The following is a 24,189-nucleotide window of genomic DNA, read 5'->3' as shown; positions in this document are numbered from 1 at the left end:
AAGCCCCGGGCCTGCGAGTTGACCATACTACGACGACGGCTGTTTTGATGTCGGGTGAGATCGAATCACTACTATGCACTGAAGGATTCTAGGATGCTGATCTTGATATTGTGACGAGCAGGTCGGGGTGCATACTACAAAGCGCGCTATGGAGGCGGCGGAAGGGCCGGCGGAGCGACTGGAAACCAGCCCTCGTTCACTCCCCAGAGCCACGACCTCAAACGATTGAAGCTCGATGCAGGAGCACAGAATGGGGCGGCACTCAGGCAGATGCTGTTGGAGCGGGACAATCGGTATTCTGCAGCTCTCATCCATCCTCTGTGACTCCATATGCCAACACTCTTGCTGATTGTTTTTTTTTTTCCAAATCTCTCTTTAGCCCGTATCCTGCTTACCGTGACACCGAGGGATTTTGGAAGTTCGATCGGTTTCGGCTGGGCGTGATGAGGATACAATCGGACCCGTTTGCCCCGCCCACCCGCCTGAAAATCAACCTCTCCGACGACCAACATCGCTGGCCAGAGCACCTGCGCGCCTCGCCCATCAGACGGGTCGCCCTAGCCGACTGGCTCACCCGCCGCTTCGCCCGTCTCATCAGACTGCCCCAGAACGGCTCGTCGTCCCCATCAGGCAGCGGCGGTGGCGGCGGCGGCGGAGGATGGCACGGTCCCAAGGGCGGCGATTTCTCGATCGATGTCCCCGGCGAACAGGTCCTCGACCGCAGCTCGTGCAGGTTCAACGATCAGAACGGCGAATTGACTCTCAGAATGTCCATCAATTTACCCGCGAGGGGCCGATCCATCTTGGGCGAGCTTGCTGCCAAGATGCTGTGCGACCAACTGGCCAACTATGTCGACCGGGGCTTGGTCTGGGTCAAAGAAATCGAGTCCGAAGCCGCTGAATGGGTGGAGACCGTGGAAGATCAGCACGTATTACGAAATCTTGTGACTGAGGCCGGTAAGCCTTCTCATCCACCCATCCACCTTCATTTTATTTCCACTGACGTTGAGCTCCATGTGCGAAACAGGCTTGACAGCATTCATCGGCAACGGATCGATCCTTCCCAGACAGTCCGGTGCATCTGCGCTGCCCATGCCGAGCTCTACACCAGGACTAGTTCCGTTCAAAAGTCCACCCACTTTGGAGCGTGTATTTGAGTTGCCCAATAGGGGAAAGGTGGCCGGGATGGCGATTCCGAAAGGAATCACCATCATCGTTGGTGGCGGATTCCATGTGGGCAATCAACATGCTCCTTCGACTTTGTAACACATCCCAAGCTCATGTTGCCTGTCGATCTTCATGACAGGGCAAATCAACTCTCCTCGAGGCCATATCCAATGGTCCTTCGAATCATACACCGACCTCTGGCCTCAATCTCGTCGTCACACCCAGCGCAACAATCCCAGTGGCGTCAGAGGATGGCAGGATGGTCAACTCGTGCCACATCTCCCCTTTTATCCGTAACCTACCCAACGGAAAAGACACAGACTGTTTCTCGACAAGTGATGCAAGTGGAAGCACGAGCATGGCAGCCTCCTGTGTCGAGGCCATCGAACTGCTCGGAGGTCAGCCCGGGACAATACTCTTGGACGAAGACGGCTGTGCAGGTAAGCTCCCCCTTTCCTCCCTCATTCCCCATCGAAACTAAAGCCTTGCTGATTTCAGAATTATTAATCTGATTGTGTACAGTCAATTTCCTCATCAGTTGCGCGCTTTTTTTTTTTTTTTGCTGGATGATTCATTGAATGCTCTCGTGAAGTTGACTCAAGTTACCCATTTACAGGAGACGACAAGATGCGCCTTTTGGTACAAAGAGAGTCTGAACCAATTACACCCTACATCTTCAAGGTAAGACAATCGTACCCTCATCGAACATGGCCCCAGTCTTCTTGACCATCTCCTCTTTCTCAGGTTCAATCTCTCTGCAAAGACCATGATATATCTACCATCATGGTTGTCGGTGGTTGTGGTAAGTTTTTTGTACTAGTTAAACCCTTGGATGTTCTCACAAAATATCTAACCCAAATTCGTTCCTTAGGTGATTACTGTCATGTCGCGGACTGTTGTATTATGATGGAAAACTATCAAGCCTTGTGAGTGTTTTCATGGATTGCTGTTGATGTAATTCTACCGCCGGTCTGGTTTGATTCCTTACTAAAGCAAGACGATATCCATGCCCAGTGATGCTACCGATCGGGCCAAGAAAGTGGCGGATTCATTCACTTTCGAATTCGAAAAGGAGCTGGGTGAGCCCTACTCTCTTTCGTAATCTCGTCAGTGGTACAGCGTCGTATTCAGTTCTTCTGGTATCTCCATTATCCTCCGTCTAGAAACCGGCTTTGAGGGCCTTCGGAACCGGCAAGTGTCGACGAAATCGCTCCTCCCGCGCTCCTCGCCGCCCAAAATCACTGTGAAATCGACCCACAGTATTCAACATGGACCAGAGGCCTCAGAGCCCGACCATCAACTGGACCTGAGCGGACTGATCCAGCTCTCTACGAGCAGCCAGACCCGCTCGATTGCCGGCTTCTTGGCCCACTTCGGCGCCGGCCAACAAGCACAAAGCTTGACTCTGCAAGAGCTCATGGCTCTTTACGAGCGCCTGTGGCAGTCTGAGGAGGGCTTGGAGCGACTCGCTGAGGCCGGTAGGATCGATCCCGGAGCTCTGGCCAAGGTCAATAAGCTGTTGGTTGGCATGGCTGTTAACCGCTTGAGAACAGCCAAGTTTGAACAACTAAGCTCGAATAAAAGGTGATCACATGTAGCCATGAGTAAGTTTTTTTTTCCCCCTAGTTTCCCGCCTTACTCTTCAGATGGACTGAACCTCGCAATTTGAACTGTTTTTTTTCGAAATCATCCCAGCAGGGAAATCTTGGCCCTGTTTACATACCTCGCTCCTATCGCATTTTGCTGACCAAATGGAAGAGTCTGGTCCGTGGTTTGGAATAAAAAAAGAATCAACCTGGTCTTTTGAGGTGCCGGTTTAATCCCAAAGTTTGTAAACCAGTAGTGACGAGTCGGCTTGCCTAGGAACCTATATACCCCCAGATTTTATGAAATGTAACCTCAAAACAATGGTGGGCCAGCTACGCTAACATTTATGGTGTTCAAAGTTGGTTTGCATAATTTTATGCATGCATAAATCATAAAATCATAAAAATAGTTTGGTGAGGAAATTTTGCATTACATCATCAGACAGTCATATCCCCTGCAAAAAAGATTTTATGATTTTATGATTTTATGATTTATGCATGCATAAAATTATGCAAACCAACTTTGAGCACCATAATTAGCGCTAGCGTAGCGTAGTGTTAGCGGCCGGATTTGCCCGCTAACAGAAAGTGCTGCTGTAGCGCTAGCAGTTGTCTTTTTACGGCCGTTAACACTACAAGTTTTTCTGGATAGCGTTAGCGTAGCAGTGTTAGCTTAGAGAAAAGCTACACTAACTTTTAGCGTATATGCTAGCGCTGCCTGAGGAAAAAACTGGGCAGAAACAGTCCAATTTTGGGCCTGTGCAACTCGAGGGATGAAACTGGGCAGAAATAACACCCCAGTTTTTTCCTGCAGTCACACAAATACAGGAAAAAACTAGAATGTTGTTTCTTCTCAGTTTCTCCCGCCCTAGCGCAGTGGGAAGTTATTCCACTACACTACTGGAGCAGCAAAAATCTGTTAGCACCTATCCTGCTACACTAACTGTTAGCGTGGCGGATTGTTTTCTGTGCTAACACTAAAAAAAGTGTTAGCGCTGTGGAACTTCTACACAGGGCGCGATCTGAGCTTGGAAGGGAATATAGCAAAAACCAGGAAAGTTTAGGCTAAAGGTGCTTGAAGGGCTGCCTTCCTAAATAAGCTCTGGAAGAATTTAACACTAAGAATTTTAGTGTGGCACAATCTACTGAATTATTCTATTATCTAGCTTTTTCAGAACCTAAGAACCAGGTTTTGTGCGCATAAAGAGATGTTATAAATGGTGTGATTGGGTTTGTTTGTTATCAAGTGCAAGTTATAATTATCAATTTCTAAATTTATGATCTAAATCCTAACTATGATTATCCAAGTTTAATAAATTCACAGAAACAAGCCAAGCAAGATCTAAGTTTTGGCATCAATTTTGCTAATTTCCCATGCCAAGCCCTCCATAACCTCCTTTAGGCCTAACACATCCACCTTTGACCCTCCCATACCCCCGAACACCATTGGTGCCATGGGTAGGCCCTCCAGCTTGTGACACAGCAACAAGCAAAAAAGGACCGGCATTTTTTGTCTCAAGCAGGGGCCTAATCAAGCAAAGTAGGGGGCCTGCAGGGAGGGGCCGGGACGAAACCAGAACCCCTGGGGAAAGGCCGCTTCACCAGACCTACGCTCTATTTATGCCTCCCACAGGTCATTTCGGCCCACTCCGCCTCCATTTGACATCGCCACGCCAACAACAACTCGCCTAGGCACAGTCAACCACCCCTCACGCGACCTTCACCGCGCCGCCGCCCAGTCCAGCATAACCAATTGACCGCGTCCCCGCTGAATCGCGATACCAGTAACCTCGACCCGTCAGATGTACAGACCCCCGTGCGGCTCCACCCCTCCACAAGCCGAACCCGGCAAACAGGATCCAACCGTGTAGTACAACTCAACAAGCGCCACAGTCCCTTTCCACCTTTCCTTCCATTTTTCTTCCATAGCATGCGGTTTACCTCGAAATTCTGCCTATCAACTTAGCCGCTCCAGCCCCCTTACTCCCCTACGTTAACATCAGGCCTACACAGTGGTTGACAATGGAATTTCCTCCTTTTAGACCCTCGCCTCCGTGTTGATACCCAACTACCATCCCCGCGGCGCTGGCCACCCGATTGTTTCACCTCAGTGCCTGGTTGTACGCCGGGTCAGTACGCTCGCCCACTCAACTGGCCGCATTCTCCACAATGCAAATTTTATACCGTTAGCCTCATCCCTCTTGCCTGAAGCCTGAGAAAACTCGAAACCAACTAGGTGGACTGACCCAACCATTTTGTGGCATTTGCCTGGATCTAGCAACCTTTCCAGGCCACTTTGCCAATTACCCGCTAATTACCTGAGCGCCCAATTGTAGGAATTGCCCAGCCTTCCACAATTCAAGCTTTAGATCGTTAGTCTCGTTCGTCTCGCCCGAAGCCTCACAAAAGTTGAAACCAACTAGGCGCACCGACTCAATCAATCTGCTGCAGTTGCGTGGATCTAGCAACCAAACCAGGCCACCACATAACTTTAGTGCTTCCGTAGAGTCAGCGAGCCTCTCTAGCTTCCGTTGAGGAGGTCTATAAAAGTGAGCCACGTCCACTCCTATTCCCCTCACTGCTCCCCTCACCTTCACTACTCCATCTCCCCTCCACTCTGCCAGGACACCCATCTCGACCTAACATTTCACCCATCTACCCCTTCTCCTGTTACCCCGCCGAGCCGATTCACTAACAGCATGTCGTCCGGTCGCAACCCCAACCACCCTGCCAATATGACTGGCCTTTTTGAGCCACTCAGCGAGGTACGTACACTTCTTATTTTTGTGTCACATCTACCGTTTATTCTTCTCACCCATGAAACTTAGTCCGTCCCAGAAGCCGTCCGAGCAAACCAGTACGGCAACATCACCACACCAAGCTTTCTTCAATGCGCCGGCGCATCGAATACCAAGTCGGAAGACTTCGAGATAAACCTCACCACAAATACCGCGCTCAATAACGTGCTGGACCCCGCCTTTATTTATTACCTCTCCGGGAAGTTCATGCCGCTAAACGACGGATCAACACCCAAACTTAGCTATGTTCAGGAAGTTTCCGCGCCAGTCATGCCGGTCCTCGACAATAACTTGGTGTTCGTCAACAAAGCAGTAGTCAATTTGCTCGGTGTTGTCGCATCTCGACGTGAAATAGTGTCGGACGCCGGCGATGGCACATCAAACCTCGAAGTCATTGTCAACCATAATGATTGGGACGCGCAAGTTAGTTGAGACAATCCATTCATTAGATAGTTTAAATACTGACCTACTCATAGGACCGCGCCCACAAGCAATTTACTATCAAGTATCTCGTCCCCGGCACCAAGTTGCATGTCAACACGTTCAACCTGTATGTGGTGGGTCGCAAATTGAAGCTCACAGGTAGATTGGTAGATTTTGAGATGGACTCCCACTCTGCTGTAGTTGTGGTGAGTGACTCATTTGTTTTCAGTCATGACCAATGGCTAACTCTCTTCTCAGGTGAGCCATGTGGCGGTCACCTCCGGACATCAGATTGGCAGCAATCATTTACTCACAACTCCAAATGCGAGTGTTCCAAACTCGGGGAAAAAGGCCTGCACCCCGTGAGCTTCAATTCGCCTTTGTAGACTTGATCGTCAGCTGACAACACTCCAGTACAAAATTCACCCCCAACACAAGCAACAACGCCATTGCGTCAGGGTCTGGGGCGAGCAATTCACCCAACCGCGTAGCGCCTTCGCCGCCGTCGCCCGCAAAAGGCTCAAAGGGAAAAGGACGCGCTCCCCGACTCAAGGAGTCCGATGACGGCGAGACGGCCTCCGAAGAGGACTTCAAAGAAGATTTGGAGCCCGAGGTGAAGCCGAAACCCCGCGGGCGCCTGCGGAAAGACGTCTTGAAGGAGGCGGCTAAGAGGATGAAACGATCCTGATCGTCCTACGTTCTGTTTTTCCTTTTTCCTCACTTCTACGCGGGCGATGCGTTGGTAGCTCACTTCCTATCGCGTCTATCTCGCCTGCCATTCAGTGTGGGCGATGTAACTCTTTTCAATTGTCTATAGTTCACCTTTGAGTTCACCGTTTCCATCACTTCTCAGCTTTCATCACACCAGGCCTTGTTGTAAATAGACTTATGGGCGGCTCACGTGATTAACCACTATGATTGTCGATCTGTTTTCCCCCACCCTCACCTCGCCTTTCCCCTGTTCATACCCTACTATATCACCAGATATCATTTTGCGTCCCTCGACATATCACCCGAAATCCCGTTGTAAAGATACTTCCTCAATGCTCCCAATACCATCAATTTATTTTACTCGCAATTGATCCTCATCCGCCACACCAGAGGAAATCAACACCCAAATTGCATTGATTTAGCCACGGCAGCTGCGGAGAACAAAATCAGTGACAGGAGATGACACTCATGTCGGATATGAATCTCTAGATTTCTTGTGAATCAAGATTGGTGTTAATAGAGCGTAATCATTGATATAACCTGCGAACTTGAACTCCCCGTTCAATCCCCCGGGATTATTACCCTCCACAGTAGCTCAAAGGCCTCCGCGTGGTTATGAAAAGAGGCCGCGTCCTACAGCTCAGCCTTGACAACCCGCAGGCTCTCAACCTTTCTCACACTCACATCGAAATAAACTGAGCACTCGTTTGAAGATTGATCCGCTTTTACGTGAGTTGCAGACTTATAAAATTCACCTCAAATTTGTATTCTTACTAATTGTTGATTGATGCGGTTTCGCTGCTAGGAATGGGTTCCACATAACTTGATCAAATGATAAGGATCGCACCCAACGTATACACTACACTCGACCTCAAATTCAACACACTTGGTATAAGTCATCCGCTTGGCACTATCATTTTCACCATTTTGAAACCGCGACATGGAAGAACTTACCCATACCCGAAAAATCGTTGAGTCATGCGGCAAGGCGGTACAAAAGGCAGACATGAACAACGAGAATTCAATCAAAAATTCAATTGATTTCACGACACCACATCGCCTTGGACTCTGCAACATATCATGTGCTTCATGCGGTGCACTACTTTTTCTTGAGGAAGCCGCTCTCGCGGATGCCAAAAAGACAAATATCAGTTTCTCAATGTGTTGCCAGAAGAACAAGGTCTCGTTGCCCGGTTTCGCTCCTTCTGCGCCCCATTTTCCCGTCAAACTCGAACACCTATTTAATGGAACCTCCAAGGGTAAGCCTTCACATCATATCTCAGGGCCTCGAGCTGACGTCTTCTTCAGATTCTGCCAATTTTAAAGAACTCATCAGGATGTATAACAATTCAGTATCTTTCACTTCATTGGGAGCGGAGGTCGACCCGTCTGTTCAGGGTCAACGTGGCATCTACGTATTTCGCGTATTGGGTTCTCTTGCTCACCTCATTTCGAGCGTCAAGCCACCCCAAAATGAAGCCCCTGGTTTCGCACAAATATTTGTCGTCGGGGATCGCGGGACCAACAAAGCTAATCTCCGCATATCAAGGGCTCAGGGTGCAATGGGTAACACCGGAAGAGGCGCTAGGATGAAACAATCTCTTGTAAAGTTTCTCATGGACTTCCTATACGCCAACAACCCCTATGCCATAGTCTACCGCGCTGCCAACGACGTGCTCCGGACCAACCCTTCCGCCACACTCAAACTACAGGGGGTCCCAAGGCCTGGCTGCAATCCGAAGCGTTACAATCAACCTACTTCGGACGAAGTTGCAATTGTTGTCAGGGGAAGTGGAGAAGTTATAGAGGATCGACAAATTCTACTTCACCGGGCCAACGGCAAACTACAGGAAATCTCAGATAAACACTCTTCCTATTTCCCTCTTCAATACCCCTTATTCTTCCCATACGGCGAACAACAATGGGACAATATGTATGCTGCGACTACATCACGAGGTAAGACGCAGGTTCAGCTTATATTAAACGCTAAACTGATTTCCCCTCAGTTCATAATAGGTTGGTCGGTTCCCTCGAATGGTTTGCCTTCATGCTGTTCGAGCGGCGCGGCCACTTCTCAGCCATACTCCACGGGGCGGCTTTGCTCCAAGAGATAGTGGTTGACATGTACATAGTCGTTGAAGGAGTTCGCATGAATTTCATCGTCATGAACCAGTCAAAACTCAAAGCCGATATGTACAAGTCGCTGGTTAAGGGACTCAAGAATCAAGGGGTTATTAGTGGCCGCCGAGTCATCCTCCCGTCGACCTTCATTGGGAGCCCGCGAGGTATGACTCAGCTATATCACGATTCGATGGCAATTTGCCGCAAGTACGGGCCACCCTCCTTATTCATAACCATGACCGCAAACCCAAATTGGTTCGAAATAACTTCATTGATACCCGCCGGCGAATCACCCGTCAACCACCTGACTATTGTTGCCCGCGTGTTTCATCTCAAGGTCAAGGCACTTCTATTTCAAATCATCAAAATGGGGCGGCTTGGAAAATCAGTGGCTCATGTTTCAGTGATTGAGTTCCAAAAACGGGGCCTACCGCACCTCCACTTGATGGTAACACTCGATAGTCGCGACCGGCCAATTACTCCAGAAGAGGTTGATTTGCTCGTATCTGCCAAAATTCCTGACCCATATTACGAACCTCGCCTTCATGAACTCGTCACAAAATTCATGTTACACGGGCCCTGTTCCGGACACTCATGCTGGAACGGAACGAACTGCAAGCTAGGTTACCCGAAACCATTTACCCCAAGAACTGTCATCATCGACGGGGCATATCCCGCGTACCTCCGTCGAGACGATCATCGCGAAGTGGTGAAACACACAACAACCTTCAATAATGGACATGTTGTGCCCTACAACAAGTTCTTGACCCTAATGTTTGAGTGTCACATAAACGTCGAAATCCCTGTCAACACAACCACAATAAAATATCTCTATAAGTACATCACAAAGGGCCACGATCGATCTTATATGGCCCTTGACATAGCGGATGAGACAAAAGCATTTATAGACGCTTGATATATAAGTGCTCCTGAAGGTACGTTATGGATTTGTTTTTAGCTCTTAATCTGTTCAGCTTTTGATGACCTCCTTCCAGCTTGTTGGAGATTATTCAAGTTTCCCCTCTCAGAAAGGTCTCCTGCAGTTACCCGCCTCGCGATCCACGACTACGGTGAACAATTGGTATATTTCGACTCAAGTGAAGGTGCGGAAGGTCAGATTAAATCTGGAAAGGCAACCCAAACAACACTCATAGGCTTCATGAGGTTGAACCAGAAAGATGCTGTTGGAGCCAACGGCAGAACAGCGCGGTCATTGCTTTACAAAGATATTCCCGCCTTCTTCTGGTGGGATAAGTCAAAGAAGGCCTGGCTCCCGCGGAAAAAGAAAGATGAAGCCGTTGGCCGCATCTATTCCGTTTCCTTTTCAGTTGGTGAAAAATTCTATTTGAGAGTCCTTCTCCTCCACCGCAAAGGGTGCCGATCACATAAAGAGCTCCGGACGGTTGATGGACGCTGAGCGAAGTCCTATCAGATTGCGTGCAACTGGCTCGGGCTTTTGGTGGACGATTACCTCTACGATCAAACGCTACATGAGGCGGCCGCGGCTCAGACTGGCTACAAACTTGCTGAGATGTACGCGATGATGTGTGTTCATTCCAGACCCTCCGACCCAAAGCAATTATTCGAAGATCATTTCGAAAATTTCACCGATGATACCCCTTGCTTGGATATGAAAGACAGGACGAGCCGCGTTCTCCGGACCGACGAATGCCGCGTGCTCGCACTATTCCGGCTCGAGTCTATACTCCAAGAGATGAGTAATAATTTGGCAAGCTGCGGCATTATGATCAGTAGAGCAGACAAGCGTAAACTGGCCAATTTGGAACGCGAGCGCGAAGGAGGCGAAGATATATACACAATTCGCAACCGTTTAATTTTGCAGAAGCGGCAGTTCAACCGCGCGCAACTGAAGTTCTTCAACAAAGTAAAGTCAAGCATTGTTGCCGGGAAACCAAAAGTTTATTACCTTGACGGGCCCGGAGGAACCGGAAAAACTTTCCTCTTAAATGCGATTATCGACTTTGCTGATGCACGAGGCACCTTGAGCGTCGTCACAGCCTCATCGGGTGTTGCAGCACTGCTCTTGAGGACTGGCCAAACTGCTCACTTGGCCTTCAAAATACCGATTGACGTTGAAAAGGGCGCCGAATGTCCAATTGACCTCGATACATTACTAGGAAAACAGCTTGTCGATGCTTCTTTGATCATCTGGGACGAGATAGTTACCATACATAAGAACTGTGTCGATTCTGTTGATAGAATGCTCCAACGCTTATCAAATTGCACGAAGCCATTCGGCGGGAAAACCGTTATTTTTTCCGGTGATTTTCGTCAAACCCTCCCGGTTGTCAAATATAATGAATTCCCCCCATTGTATGCGGCGACATTGAAATCATCTTCACTCTGGGACAAAATTGATGAATTTCATCTAACTGAAAACATGAGATTAGCATCGGCATTATCTGGCCCCTTGACAAACGCGAACCGCACTTTTGCTAAATCCTTGCTACGATTGGGCGAGGGGAAAGACCAATCGGAAGACTTCGGGATCACTTCGCTTGACGGAATATCGTTGGTTTCCCGTGATAACCCGGAAGACATGAACTCTTGCTTAATTGATTTTGTGTATTCCGACCTTCGATCAATGGAAAACAGAGCAAGTGAAGACTGCGTCAAATATTTAAACGCCCGGTGTATACTGGCCCCATTGAACCGCAACGTGAAAACCCTCAACGACAGAATAATTGATGTTCTGCCCGGGGAGCGCATAGACTTGAAATCAATCGATACCCCTGACCCTGACGCTTATGATAGCTTGCCCGAGGAATCTTTAAACAAAATTTCAATCTCGGGTTTGCCAGAACACTTGATAACACTGAAGAACAGAATGCCAGTTGTCATCACGCGCAATATGAACATCAACGGTGGAATTTGTAACGGTACTTGAATGTTCCTTCTTGATGTCAGCCATGTCTACCTCAGAGGCCAGTTAATGACTGGTCCTCACCGAGGTCGGGTTGTAATGTTGCCTCGAGTTAAGCTCCACAACAAAGGCTCACCGCGTTCAGGGCTTAGCTTCTACCGCTATCAGTTTCCCGTTACACCCGCCTTTGCTATGTTGATCAATAAAGCGCAAGGCCAAACCTTCTCAAGAGTAGGGGTCTACTTATCAACCGATGTTTTTTCTCATGGTCAACTTTATGTGGCACTCTCGCGAGTGTTGAACGTTAATGATCTCCTTGTGACAAAACCAACCATTTGAGACGGGGTCATCAATGTTGTACATAAGAGGATTTTCGAACAATCATCAACTTGACGCTGAAGGAGGTTTTTCTTCTGTACGTTGGATTTTCATCCTGCTCCATCTGTCATCTCAACAGCACACCACTCAACTCGCCCTTTTTTCATTGTTAATTCAGGTAGTCACATTTCCATGAGCCCCGATGAAGTAGATTTTTCTCAATTCGTTTATGCTATCCGCCGAAACTATGTTAACTCAAGGGACTGATTATTTGTACATTAATCATCAAGCAGATTTGATGATCAACCTAAATTGATTTTTTCTTTATGATTAAAGTTTAAATGGCAGACAAGCTCTCTCGCTTGAGAAATCACATAAACACATGTCAAATAGCAATAATTGCTCCGTGACAGACAATAAATGGGCTCGATAGAACGCTAAATGACCTTTCGCACTGCCGCATCCCGTATAGTGATGGGTCCAATATTAAAACACCGTTGAGGCTGCGTACTTGTACGTCTTACTGCAACGGTGATTGCCACTCAATGCCAAACACAGGAGAGGCTAAATGATAATTGAATTTGCATTTGACCTTACATGGATTAACCTACGAGAGGGGCTAAAGGATAATTCACTTTACATTTGACCTTAGATGGATTAACCTATTGTTGTAACATGACATCAACGGTGGATCAGTCGTCAGGCGTGACAAGCCGAAAGCGATTTTGGCACGCAGGTCCGAGTCTCCGATGTTTGCAACAATCTCCCATAAGCTGTTCATCGTCTGGATCTCTTGGTCAAAACCGAGTTTGTTGGTGAAAAACCGAGAAACACCGCGCCGATGCCACCGAATATTTCCTGCCCTCAAACTCACCATAGATTAATCATCACTGTGTATAACTTGATTCACCTTGGCTTCTGATAAGTGTGTTTTAATGCATAATATCTGCCTAGCATTCCTTCTAGAGGAGAAAATTCAATGGAAAAATGGATGTTTATTTGCGCCTACTGATGAATGTCATCGATTTCACGATGGCCGCAAACGCATAACCCTTGGGACTTTTGCATGATGAAGCGAGTCTCGAACAGAAGTGGAAAATTGATGCTACTTGAACTAATGTCCTCCCCGGGCACGCATAATGCATAGGGGCCGGTTGAATGAAATGGGGTTTCCTCATTGTTGTCTGGCCAATGTGCAGCAAAGGCTTTGGTAAGATGGAGTACGGGTTATGTTTTGCGTCATGCGCGTTTCACATGAAATCAAAGGTCCTGCATGTCTGATAATGGATACACGTCATATGTTGACCCGCCTTTCATGGCGATGTTGCGTGAATTGTTAGAGGTCGATGGAAATGATGTCACCCAAAAACTTAGAGCGCTCCGCACGAGTTGAATTCTGGACGACGCTTACACACTCATCGACCAAATTCTGCGGAACGCCTCAACATGACTAGTATGGCCACTAAATGTGTCGTCGTCTACAACAAAACACCGCGCTCATCTTGCATGGAGTTCGATGGCGACTTTATCCCATTGCTTAGTGTGAGTGCCATTGTGAAATTTCCAATGAGTTTCTCGTTGACACTAGACCCCAGTCCTCTCAAGAGCCGCCGTCGCCATCCGCGGAACCTCCTGATTACGCGAGATGCGTTAGGCGAGTACCTGGCACATCTTCTTTATTATGTAGATCCTATACGGTGAATCTTCGCGCTCTCAATTTCATCGGTAACCACCTCGAAGTTGGCGTCACTTACAAGGCGCATGGAAAAGTGGCTCGCGGGGGTAATGGTCTAGAGTTTCACTATGTCGATGCTGTCATCTTGGACTCGCCAATGGAGAATGAGTTTGAGATTGGCGAGCCGGTGAAAATCAGTGGCACCGGGACAATATGCGATGTCAAGTCTTACAGGTCAAGATTTATGGGTACTGCCGTCATTACGGAAGTTACAGTGGAGCATAAAGAAGAGGTGAGTCATCAACGACCTTCATGGAAGACACGCACTGAAACCTGGTGGGTATTAGACCGCTCCATTGAACCCGTTCTTAGCCAGATATATTATCGATGAATCAGTAATCAAGATATCCTCACGTGACATATTTCAATCTGGATTAGTTGCATCGTTTGTTGGAGAATTGGACGGCATAAGCCCGGTAACCGGAGAGCTATTGGTTAGGGTGAGTTTTGGATTGAGTCGGCTTCTATAATCTAGCTGACACCCCACGGACTTAGGTTATTGCGGGGAAAATCTTCGGTGGTAATTTGACGGGCGCAGAAAATCAAATTGAGGATTAGACCCTTTCACTCGAGTACAACTGACAGATCGTCGTGCGTCGATCCAACTGGACGTCGTAATTATTGTCAAGTTGATCATTGGTGATGTGTTAAATTCTACCTTGATGAACTATTTTGGAACCTAGCTCGACGGCGTGCTTCATGTCCGCTGATCCAGATAAACAAAGGTGGATGAGCTACTACATTGTGCGTTAGGGCTATAAGAGGTTGACCGCAGCCCAAAACTATTCGTTGAGTTTTGTTTTGATCGTCTTAAAGAAGTCGAAGATGGCTACGGAATTAGTTTTTCTTACCTCTAACGCCCGCAAATAGGAATATAAATATTACACGTTGATTGGCTGCTGTGGAACAATATGGCGAACCTAACTGCAAACTTGTTGTGGAGGAGTAACAAATGCATGTGCTGTTGAATTCGCCTATCACTTATTTACGCCCCTTTGAGTGGGTGGATTCTCAGCAGGTTGCTTATTGATTGATAACGGCAGGCTAAAAGCCAGTGGGACATTTCCACATCTTAAGAAGGCCGCGGGCCGGTTGATCGAGTGTTAACGTGTAGTCGACTAGGTTTAAGCCTGTGCGTTCTAATTGGGCTGGCTGCGTTGGGTGGACTATGCCAATGGTAATCATGATTCCTCCGGGGAGGAAAGCTACGAAGAATTGGAATCTCGCTCAGCGGTATATACACGTGTGTGTACCTAAGTAATTTCAACGTGACTATATAGCGTGTTTGGAACGACTTAGTTTAGTCGTTGTTCTAAACACGGCTGGCAGAGCTTGGCTTCTGCAGCGCACCCGTCCCAGGCGATAAAATAATTGATGAGCCCGGGGTTATGCTTACTGAGCTTTCCACCCACAAATCGTTGATGGCGTCTGCGGGAAGCGGGGCGAGCGGTCGTTATAAGGGCGGTCAATTGGCCATCAAATAACTCAAATCCCCTCACCCAGTAAAACTAACTCAATCACGATCCATGGAATCTTCATCAACACATTAACCGACTTGTATAGCAAGACAAAATGAGCCTAGGGCATCTTACTGGCGAATGAGGGTCAATGATGCTCTTCTTCTCACGTTGAACCAATTGCCAGCTGAAGGCCGAATAACATTTCGCGCGAATCTTGATTTTAATCATGATGTGAGTCATTGCTAATGGCAGTTTATATTACTCATGTCATACTAACATGTTGGACCGATTTGCTGACGGGTTTGTAGTCATCTGAGTAAATTGCGGTACATGAAATAGCAGAACATAACCCTATAGCAGCGTTTCACGTTGAACTGGAGGAAACACCGATGTGGAAGAGTCTCGGAGTGAATAATCCAGCTCGCTATCTCCCAGCAAGTCGATCAACCGTGGGTTCCACGTACAGCTTGGATGGCTCAATTAATGGCAACCATGATAGGAGACCACTTCAGCTCCAAGCTTCCGGACAGTGTTGGTTCCTAGAGACCTAAGCTTATCGGCAAACATCAACGGGGGATAACGATAAATGCAGTTGGGACGTTTCAATCAAATACTGCAATTGACTATGGCCGGGGCCGTGGCGCTCTCACTGATTCAACATGTATGAACCAAAAGACGAAGATGAGTGAATGAGGGGGGTTAATTTTGACTTGAGATTAATTGTTTATGCAGCCGGAGAATTTTATCAATGGAATTGACATAGTTTCTGTTGAAGCGTGTAGTCTGGCAGGTATTGGTCATCGGGTCGTTGGCGGTTGGGCCTGGTTTGTTGGCACCCTTATTGGGACGACGCAGGAATGGGAACGATAATTATTGATGTGCAAATGATTACAAACGCAGATGGTTCTTTCTGATTGAGCTGACTAGCATCTTCATCTCCTAGGCCTCATCTGGGCAAATTCAATCGCCCTCAAACACGATGACATTAAATCACGGTTTTGCGGGGGTATGGAGGTTGGCACTATCATACTAGATAACAATGACAATTTAATTGCAAATAACCTGAGTTGTTTCAATTATTGCATGTGTCTCAGCGGAATTTCGCTCACCAAAACCGAAATAATATGCTGTCCTTCCGCGCTTTACTGAAATTTGTAAATTTATAAAGAATATGAAAAGTTTAACCCCTATTGCAGAGTCTTGAGATGAAATCGGAAATAAAGTGTCAGTTAAGGCAGCGTAGGAGAGAAGGTTTTAAACACAAACCCTAAACAGTTACTGTAGTAGAGATGGGAAGCTGTTCGGTGGAAATCCAGTCGATTTGGCTTGCGTAGGCTAAGACGACGGGAAATTGGTAGCGCAGAAATACATTGGCCGGTTGACGGGGATCCACACAAAAATTCATGATTCTCTTGATCATAACTTCGCAATGAATGCCTCCGTTTGCAATAGAGACTACTGCAAGGTGATCATTATCGACTCCCCGAACAACGAACCTTGCCCCGCGTGTGAAATTGCTGAATGAACTTTGGTGCCCGGCTAAACAGAGGTCTTTGGTCAATCGAACTGGAGCGCCAATCTTCAGAGTTATATGGAGGTCCGGCCGATCCATCGACGTAACCGAAGAAACCGGACAAGTAGTCCTCATGGCGAAGCCGGGAATATCACGTAGCTCGACTGCGGATAGTGTTACTTCGTTCGCGGGGTGGCGTTTGCCAATGACCATGTTCAGTTTCCTGATGGTTTTTGGTGTCGAGCTGAATAGCGCCCTTTTGGCCATGTAGAGAGCTGCGTCGCGGCGAGAACAATTGCGCAGTTCTTGAAAGTTTGTATACACGACGTTGACGGCGGCGCCTTCAAAGAGTGTTAGTTTTGGGCTTCTGCGGGACAGATCCTTGGGGAGAGCTATCTCATTTGTCATCAGCTACACATGAGGATGACGGACAAATTATCAGCAAAGCGTTTCTTGGGGGTTTGCAAGAAGACCGGTGTAATCTGCACCTAACTAATGTCTTTGATAGCGTCAGGGAGTTATGGTCGAGTTTATGGTAATTGCGTCGAGCTCTCCGGTCTCTCCGGCGGGCGTCGAATCAGGTCAGGGAATATATGAACGGACTGTCGATGCTAATGTGACTAACCTTGCTGGGGTATGAAGCGATGGGCCATAATTGTTGCATGCGCATGACATGTTATGGTGGAAGCAAGGAACGCAAGGTTACATCATCATGGGCAGGGCGCCGCCTGATCATGATATGCTGGGCAGTTGGTATAAGGGGGTGACATAATTATTTTCTGCGGGGATCATAGACCAAAGACTCCACTAGGCGATGCGTTGGAAGACTGTGCTCCTGTTTCGCGGTCGCGTCAAACGGCTTTACGGGAACCCTTGGGTTTGAGATTGAATTTGAGATGGGGGCGTAGTGAACTGATTGCTATTGTGTGCGTCACTAATCCTGATTACGATAGTGCTCTCACAGGATACAAGGATCTTTCTTTATGAGTAGGTTGTCAAATACTTTGCGAGAGGCGAAGAGGAATACAACTCTGTGAGGGTTCGTTGACAATAGGAGGTCTCAATGGCAGATTGAGGGAGGGCATAGCTATGAGTAGATATTGTATACAACGTGATATTAATTGGAGGGATTGCCTTGAAATCGACAACGAAAGCTCATGAAAGGAAAAGTTTTCGGTCGTATGAAAAGTGGTGCGAGAACTACTGGGATTTTCAAATCTCTCTGTGGCAAATTACCTGGAAGAATTGACAAATCATTCGAAATCAGCTGCGTTGAAGTTGGATTGTTGAAGTGAGTTGAATCAAACCTCAACAAATATCGGCCCGTCTTGCGGCTTGCTTGAATCGAGATATCCTTGGAATTGAACGGATTGACCAACGTAGAATCCGCGGGTAAGATTTTCGGGTAAGTCAATTGGCTTCAGCATGGCCCTAACGGGAACTGCAAACGGAGCGCCCTGCGGTGAACTGTAAATATGAGTCTGTGTGGAAATTGTGAGGTCGGGCTTACTGTCAAGAAAACCTTCACATGGAGTTGAACATGTGAAACGACTGAAAAGCGTTCATCCCAAAATTCATGGATGTCAATCAAGGCACCGCGAACGGTGACGAGCAACCTGTTGTGAGAATAAGGGCAGAGGACTGGGTAGGTTACTGATGCGAGTAATGGGTTGAATTCCCATACAAGATCGCCATCGGAGTTGACCGTGACGTCACCCTGAAGTGAGTAGACATTGCCTTCGACCAAATCATGGCCAAGCCCACATACACATGGGGCAATAATTGTAAATGGGTCGGTGGCTTGCTGGCCAGGAATCCCAAGGTACGTAGCTCGAATTGATCGATGGGCTCGGATATTGATTGTGTACTCGTGGTAACGAGATCCGTCAGCGGTAAAGGAATTGACCTAGGACACATTGTCAGCTGGGCCGGTCTGCGGTTGGTGGTGGCTTACAAGATTAGTTAATCTCACGGATCCGACGAATGCAATTGAATGGGGTCCTTCCTCTGGGTTTACGAGTACGCTGTTTGGCGGTGGGGCGGTTACATAACGCATGGCTACTGGCGAGGAAAAGATGTAATGGCTTGAGGGGGTAATTTAAAAGGGACTCGAGTCGATGTGACGCGGCGGAATTCTGGGATTGGGGGCGAGGGCTACATTGAGGCCTTGGGTTCTTGGGGTATTTGAATGCCGCGGCTGGGGAGCCCGGTGGTTATTTGCTAGGATTGGCGGTTGAGCACAACCGGACTGGTGTCAGGCCGACCTGAGACAAATATCCTTTGATAGGATTGGCTACTTGGTTGGGGCTGACGCGTGAACGGAGGCATATGACGTGTTGAACTGATGGTCTAGTCCTATTGCCTGGCGAGCCTATTTGGTGAGGTCTGGCTTGGGAGCTCGAATTTAGCCAAACCAGTCCATCAGCGCTCGTTTAGCTGATGCAAATGTGAACAGCTTGTGTTGCTGAGTCTTAAGTGGGCGGTGAGTATCAATTGTCTGGGACGAGTTCAATGAACAAGTATTCTCCCGGGTCCTGTGGAGCGAGCGCCGTCCTCCGGAATAATTTAGTGCTTACTCGAGGCATGAGTGAATCCAACATTTGACCAACCGCTCTGAATAGATTGAGTGCGGTAGTCCCGGCTCGCTTATTCTTACCACATTTTGTTTGACTTGGTCAAGTAATGCGTGTTATGATGTTATCAACGAGCACCCGTAGGAGAGGGCCTGTCTTTTTGAATCCTGCGGCTGGCAAAATAGTTCGGCCCGTAAATCCGACGATTTGCTGGTGCCTGGTCGTTTGATTGATCGGTAGCGTGAAGGTAACCTGGTGGGAAAAGCAACTGAGGGCTATTCAAGGGGAAGCGACCGGAGCCGGGTGGCTCGCTTAGGCAAATTATTACTTACCTCCCGCAGAGTTGTAGTTGACGATTTGAATTGGGTTGACTTGGCAATGCATTGAAGACGCAATTCGCGAATCGAGTCGCTGACCGGACATAGTAGTTTAGGCAGGTAAGTGAACCGACTTGACGCTACTTTTGTGACTCAATTGATAAATCACATCCCCGGGCATTGTTATGGACTTGATACTGATCGCGGCCCTGGTACAGTTGACCAGTGGGAAGAAAAGCGTACGTTTTGTCGAGTGCAGTCGTGAGTTGCCTGGCTTCCCCCTTGCGGACAGCCGCTACATTGCGGTGGTAGTCAGCGACATTTGCGGTCGACAGGGGGGGGAGTTTCGGGCACCGGGTGTTTCTCCGGGGGTCGCCTGGGCGGGCGATGCGGGAACGAGCTTGGTTGGGGCTGACAACTAGCATAACTTGATTGGGGTGTTTGCTTGTGGCAGTTCATTTAAATACCGACTGCCGAAAAGAATCCCAATGTCGGACTCTACTCACCATGATAGGCCCTTGAGGTTGTTGACGATGAACACACCAAGCGGACAAGCGGCCCAGATTTTGGTTGAGGAGCTGCGACTGCGGTACCACGTACGAATTGACCATCTCGTCTTGGATGTCAGGACCGGAGTGGCAAGATCGAATGGATTCCTTGCCCTCAGCCCGAATGGTTCGTCACATGCTTTCATGTCGTGGCGTATGATGCTTAGCCGTGCTCCGCCAGACTCCTGACATTTCACTAATTCAGGCGAGGTTCCAGTGCTGATTGATAACAACGCGGATTACTTAAACAAGTCGGCGGCGCCCTTTGCTGTGTCGGGAGCTGGCGCAATTATGCTGGTGAGAGTTCTTGTGTAGAATGTCTGGGTGGAAACGTGCTGACCGCTTTTCTGAACGACGGCTAGCACTTGGCGAATCAGGTTGACAAATCTAACTTATTTTATGGCGCGGGTGATCGTGATGATTCCGACGTGGTGAGCCTGATGGAGTACGGCTTGACGAATATTGCGGTTCCCACCGATGAATTGATCCATTTCGAGCGTGCGTCTGCGGTGTGGCGCAATGTGGAGTCTCTAATGGTGTGGTTGATGCTGTCTGTGTCGCAGGTTCTGCCGACGTCGGGGCGCCAATGCTTAGAGATTACTGGAGGGCTTGTCTTCTTGAGGGGTACGAGTATTTGGATAAGCTGCTGGGAGGGGCGGCTGGCGGCACACCGAGGATATTTTGCGTGGGCAAGGGTGATGGGGTCTATTCGTTAGCGGATATGCTTATTTGGCCGTTTGTCGCCCTTGGTGTGCGAGTGTTAGCGGGGTTCTAATTTGAATGTCTCGGCAGCTGGGTAAACGTTTTGAAGGTCTGTCGAATCGAAATCGGCGAGTTCCCGAACGTCAAGCGCTGGCGTCTTTCCTTGTGCAGCAGGCCGGCGGTCGTGGCAGGAATTTCGGGGAAGTACGAGTGAGCGGCAGCGGGGCTCTTCTCGGCAATAGTCGTGTGAGGTCGGGCGGGCGCTGATGAGGTTGTCGGCTTCTAGGATGAATTCGAGCCGCGGGTAGGTGGTGAGATGCTCGGCGGGGGGAGGGGCCGTTTGGGGTGGGTTCGTGGCGCTCGTCTGGGCCGTAATGTGGCCGCGTCGTTTGTCACGGCGTGGGTGGTGTTGGGGCGGCGGCCTATGTGTGTTTGGCGCATTTAACTGATATTTGGCGTGGCTTTTTCGAATGCTCAGCGATTGACTTGCCCCGCGCTTGAGCGGAGCTCCACTTCATGATTTGCGGGGGGTGTGGGTTCAACCTGGGTGTGGTGGGTTGCGTCTCTGCCCATTTGGGCTCCTGTCAATTTTTGGTGACGGGGTGGGCGTTTGGCGTGCCAGCGCTTTCGTGCGGCAGGGGTGCGTCATTGATTCAATGGGATTGTGTTTTGCACCGCTTGGCCGGTGGCGGCAGGCGGCTGTCCTTGATGAGGCTCGGGGGCAAGGAGCCTGGGTATAGGGATTTGGGCGTGGGGCGTGTGGGTTTCATAATTCTCCACGGGAAGGGGTGCTTGCGGCGGCGGAGCCGCTTTGGCCTCTAGTCTAACTATAATAAGGTGATGAATGCGGAAGTAATCTCTTAATATTACTATTTAGTGCAAGCATGGGGAAAAAGGAAACAGGAAGGGGCAAGGAAGGCCTCCTTTTATAGATGAAAACTTGTCTGAGAGTGGCTTTGGTGATGTGCAATAATGTATGTAGTGTGAAATAAGAAATCAGTGTGTGAAAAAGGAATTAATATAGTGTGAAAAGGAATTAATATACTGTGAAATAAAATGGCTACTTTGGGAAAGATGATCACGTCTAAGATGAGATTTACCAACATGTGAATGCAAATCATTGAGGGGAAATATGTGTGAAAACAAAACAGGCTGAAGTGGCTGTGCGCCAAGTATGAGCTTGAATCTACGTGTGAAACTAATGATTAACTGTGCTATTCTGTGGCGTGATTGATTCCTGCTGAGTGAGCTTTCACAGGTTTTCTGGGTGATAAAAAGATGTGAATTCTGAGAGAAAAGATTTAATGTAAAATATTTGTACTAAAATTATTTAATAGGGGGGTTCACAATAGGATAAAAGTAAAATTTTAGAGTCAATTTTAAGGTCTTTATCAACAAATTTTTAAAAATCTGGCAAGGTGTACAGGACTGGGTATCCCCTGAGAATCAGAGCAACATCTTTATTTTTTAAAAAGTTGTTCATAAAGGTCTTAAAATTAGCTCTAAAGTTTTATTTTTATCCTATTGTGAACCCCCCTGATATGTAGTGTGTAATATACTTTATTATGTAAAATTATACTATTTTGGCGCTGTTGATGGTTGATTAATCTCACCACAGCGCAGGAAAATCAGCTATGCTACAGCTTGGTGTTAGTGGTGTAAAATCCTGCTAGCACTACAATAAAACTGGGCCTCTGTTAGCACCGCTATGCTAACACTAAGTGGCCCTGTGGCGTAGTGTAGCATACCGCCCCACTGTTGCTCAAAACAAATACATTGAATTCATGTTGCTGACTTGAAGTGTCCATTTGGGGGCTGAGGTCTCATAGATCAAGTCAATGATCCAAGGGTCTGGATCTCAACCCTCTTGTCAAATGGCTTGCGTTGACCAGCCTATAACTTAAGTTGATGCAAGTCCTTTGTTGCATTTCTCTGAACAAATAAAATGGAAAAGGAGTGTACTTACCTGTCTTTCATGCTGTGGTGTGCCAAATTTGTTTCAAGGATCAAATCACCCAAAGTCACAGTTCACTATTGAGGAGACATATTTCTAGATGTATTATTGCACAATTAGATTCTACAGGTCTTTTAACCCAACACCATGGGTGAAGCACATCAAAATTATTTTGATCAACAACCAGCACAGTTTTGGTTTGCCTGCCTGCAAGGGAGGACTGCCCCTTGTTGATTTCAGTTTGCCAACCCCTTTCCAAATTGCTTCCAATTGCAATTTGGAGTTGCTCCGCGCCTCTGCGGGCTGCAAGGGGCAAAATGAGTGATTAACAATTTGCATGGACAAAACAGGGGATTGAAACAGCAACATAGCTGCCCAGAGAGTGCCAGAGTCTAATTTTATGTTTTTCTGGATTGGGTGTAAGTCAGATGTGGATTAGAAAATGATTGATAAATTATTCAGAAGTCAATGGGAAGTGTGTCAGAAGCAACAATGAAACCAATAAAATATAATACAGGGATTGCCAATACCGGTGTATTGTATTGTTTTTTTGATACATGCAAATTAAATACCACATATTGTATCAAAAAAAAATGATACAGTGGTATTGTATTTAAAAATTTTACCCCTTAGAGGGCAATTGGCACTCAATCCAACACCCTGTCCCAGCAATACACTTAGTATTGGATGAGCAACACAATCTGCATGTATTGGATTGGATTGGTTCACCAATCCAATACTGACAAATCCTGATACGTGTGTCAGATTGGTTTCACCATTGTCAGAAGTGATGTAGAATTGTCACAGCACCTTGTACAATGTTGTATAGAACCATTTCATGCTCTAAGGATAACTTAATTACAACCTATAATAAAATGATAGTTACTCAATGCCCAATGATTAATCACTTATGGTGAATTTATGTTGATCAATTTCTCTATGTGCAAGGGGTTTCACACAATGTAAATTTGTGAAATGCCCATGGTGACCTGTCACCCCAATAAACGCGTGTAAACAAAGGTGACATTGGCAAAGTGGAAAACAGCTCACATGCATGTGTATGGAGGCATTGGAAAACAAACAAACACAAAAAAACTCACAAGCTTATATGTGTTGAGAATCCAGGATTTGTAGCTGAAATCTGGTACCACACACTTCCAAGCTTGACTTGACTCATATTTTCACCCTCTTTTCATCCTTTTTTTGGCTCAATTCCAGATGACACCTGCCTTTTTTGGTGAAATATGCCAATTAAAATTGGCCTTTCACATCATTCTAACAGGGGTGTACATGTTGATGATCTGTGGGACGCCCAACTTGCACTTTGAAGCAACCTTTTACATGTGCACATGAGGGTGACATTAGCAAAGTTAAAAAAA

General features: G+C 47.5%; 6 protein-coding genes across 6 annotated transcripts; 4 read left to right on the top strand and 2 right to left on the bottom strand.

Moving 5' to 3' along the window:
- Nucleotides 1–47: 47 nt before the first annotated feature.
- Nucleotides 48–2,755, top strand: PtA15_11A655 (uncharacterized protein; the record flags this gene model as incomplete). Its single annotated transcript, XM_053161586.1, has 11 exons — nucleotides 48–54; nucleotides 122–293; nucleotides 380–957; nucleotides 1,028–1,233; nucleotides 1,307–1,607; nucleotides 1,690–1,704; nucleotides 1,784–1,848; nucleotides 1,912–1,969; nucleotides 2,039–2,093; nucleotides 2,182–2,246; nucleotides 2,331–2,755. The coding sequence occupies 11 exons, from the start codon at nucleotides 48–50 to the stop codon at nucleotides 2,753–2,755; spliced, it is 1,947 nt and encodes a 648-aa protein (XP_053025518.1).
- Nucleotides 2,756–6,296: 3,541 nt separating this feature from the next.
- Nucleotides 6,297–6,662, top strand: PtA15_11A654 (uncharacterized protein; the record flags this gene model as incomplete). Its single annotated transcript, XM_053161585.1, has 2 exons — nucleotides 6,297–6,336; nucleotides 6,433–6,662. The coding sequence occupies 2 exons, from the start codon at nucleotides 6,297–6,299 to the stop codon at nucleotides 6,660–6,662; spliced, it is 270 nt and encodes an 89-aa protein (XP_053025517.1).
- A 6,792-nt stretch (nucleotides 6,663–13,454) lies between these two features.
- Nucleotides 13,455–14,301, top strand: PtA15_11A653 (uncharacterized protein; the record flags this gene model as incomplete). Its single annotated transcript, XM_053161584.1, has 4 exons — nucleotides 13,455–13,550; nucleotides 13,604–13,975; nucleotides 14,031–14,078; nucleotides 14,239–14,301. 4 exons carry the CDS (start codon nucleotides 13,455–13,457, stop codon nucleotides 14,299–14,301), a joined length of 579 nt encoding a protein of 192 aa, XP_053025516.1.
- A 2,089-nt stretch (nucleotides 14,302–16,390) lies between these two features.
- Nucleotides 16,391–18,633, bottom strand: PtA15_11A652 (uncharacterized protein; the record flags this gene model as incomplete). Its single annotated transcript, XM_053161583.1, has 5 exons — nucleotides 16,391–16,402; nucleotides 16,483–17,127; nucleotides 18,024–18,173; nucleotides 18,227–18,332; nucleotides 18,422–18,633. The coding sequence occupies 5 exons, from the start codon at nucleotides 18,631–18,633 to the stop codon at nucleotides 16,391–16,393; spliced, it is 1,125 nt and encodes a 374-aa protein (XP_053025515.1).
- A 572-nt stretch (nucleotides 18,634–19,205) lies between these two features.
- On the bottom strand, nucleotides 19,206–20,031 carry PtA15_11A651 (uncharacterized protein; the record flags this gene model as incomplete). The annotated part of the gene is made up of 3 exons (XM_053161582.1): nucleotides 19,206–19,367; nucleotides 19,622–19,700; nucleotides 19,850–20,031. 3 exons carry the CDS (start codon nucleotides 20,029–20,031, stop codon nucleotides 19,206–19,208), a joined length of 423 nt encoding a protein of 140 aa, XP_053025514.1.
- A 63-nt stretch (nucleotides 20,032–20,094) lies between these two features.
- PtA15_11A650 (uncharacterized protein) lies at nucleotides 20,095–20,929 on the top strand (the record flags this gene model as incomplete). The annotated part of the gene is made up of 4 exons (XM_053161581.1): nucleotides 20,095–20,281; nucleotides 20,360–20,451; nucleotides 20,517–20,652; nucleotides 20,718–20,929. 4 exons carry the CDS (start codon nucleotides 20,095–20,097, stop codon nucleotides 20,927–20,929), a joined length of 627 nt encoding a protein of 208 aa, XP_053025513.1.
- Nucleotides 20,930–24,189: the final 3,260 nt, after the last annotated feature.

Source organism: Puccinia triticina, chromosome 11A, assembly GCF_026914185.1.
Source record: "Puccinia triticina chromosome 11A, complete sequence".
Lineage (NCBI taxonomy): Eukaryota > Fungi > Basidiomycota > Pucciniomycetes > Pucciniales > Pucciniaceae > Puccinia > Puccinia triticina.
The sequence above is the reverse complement of the archived record's forward strand: the minus strand, read 5'-3'. Positions and strand labels throughout refer to the sequence as shown.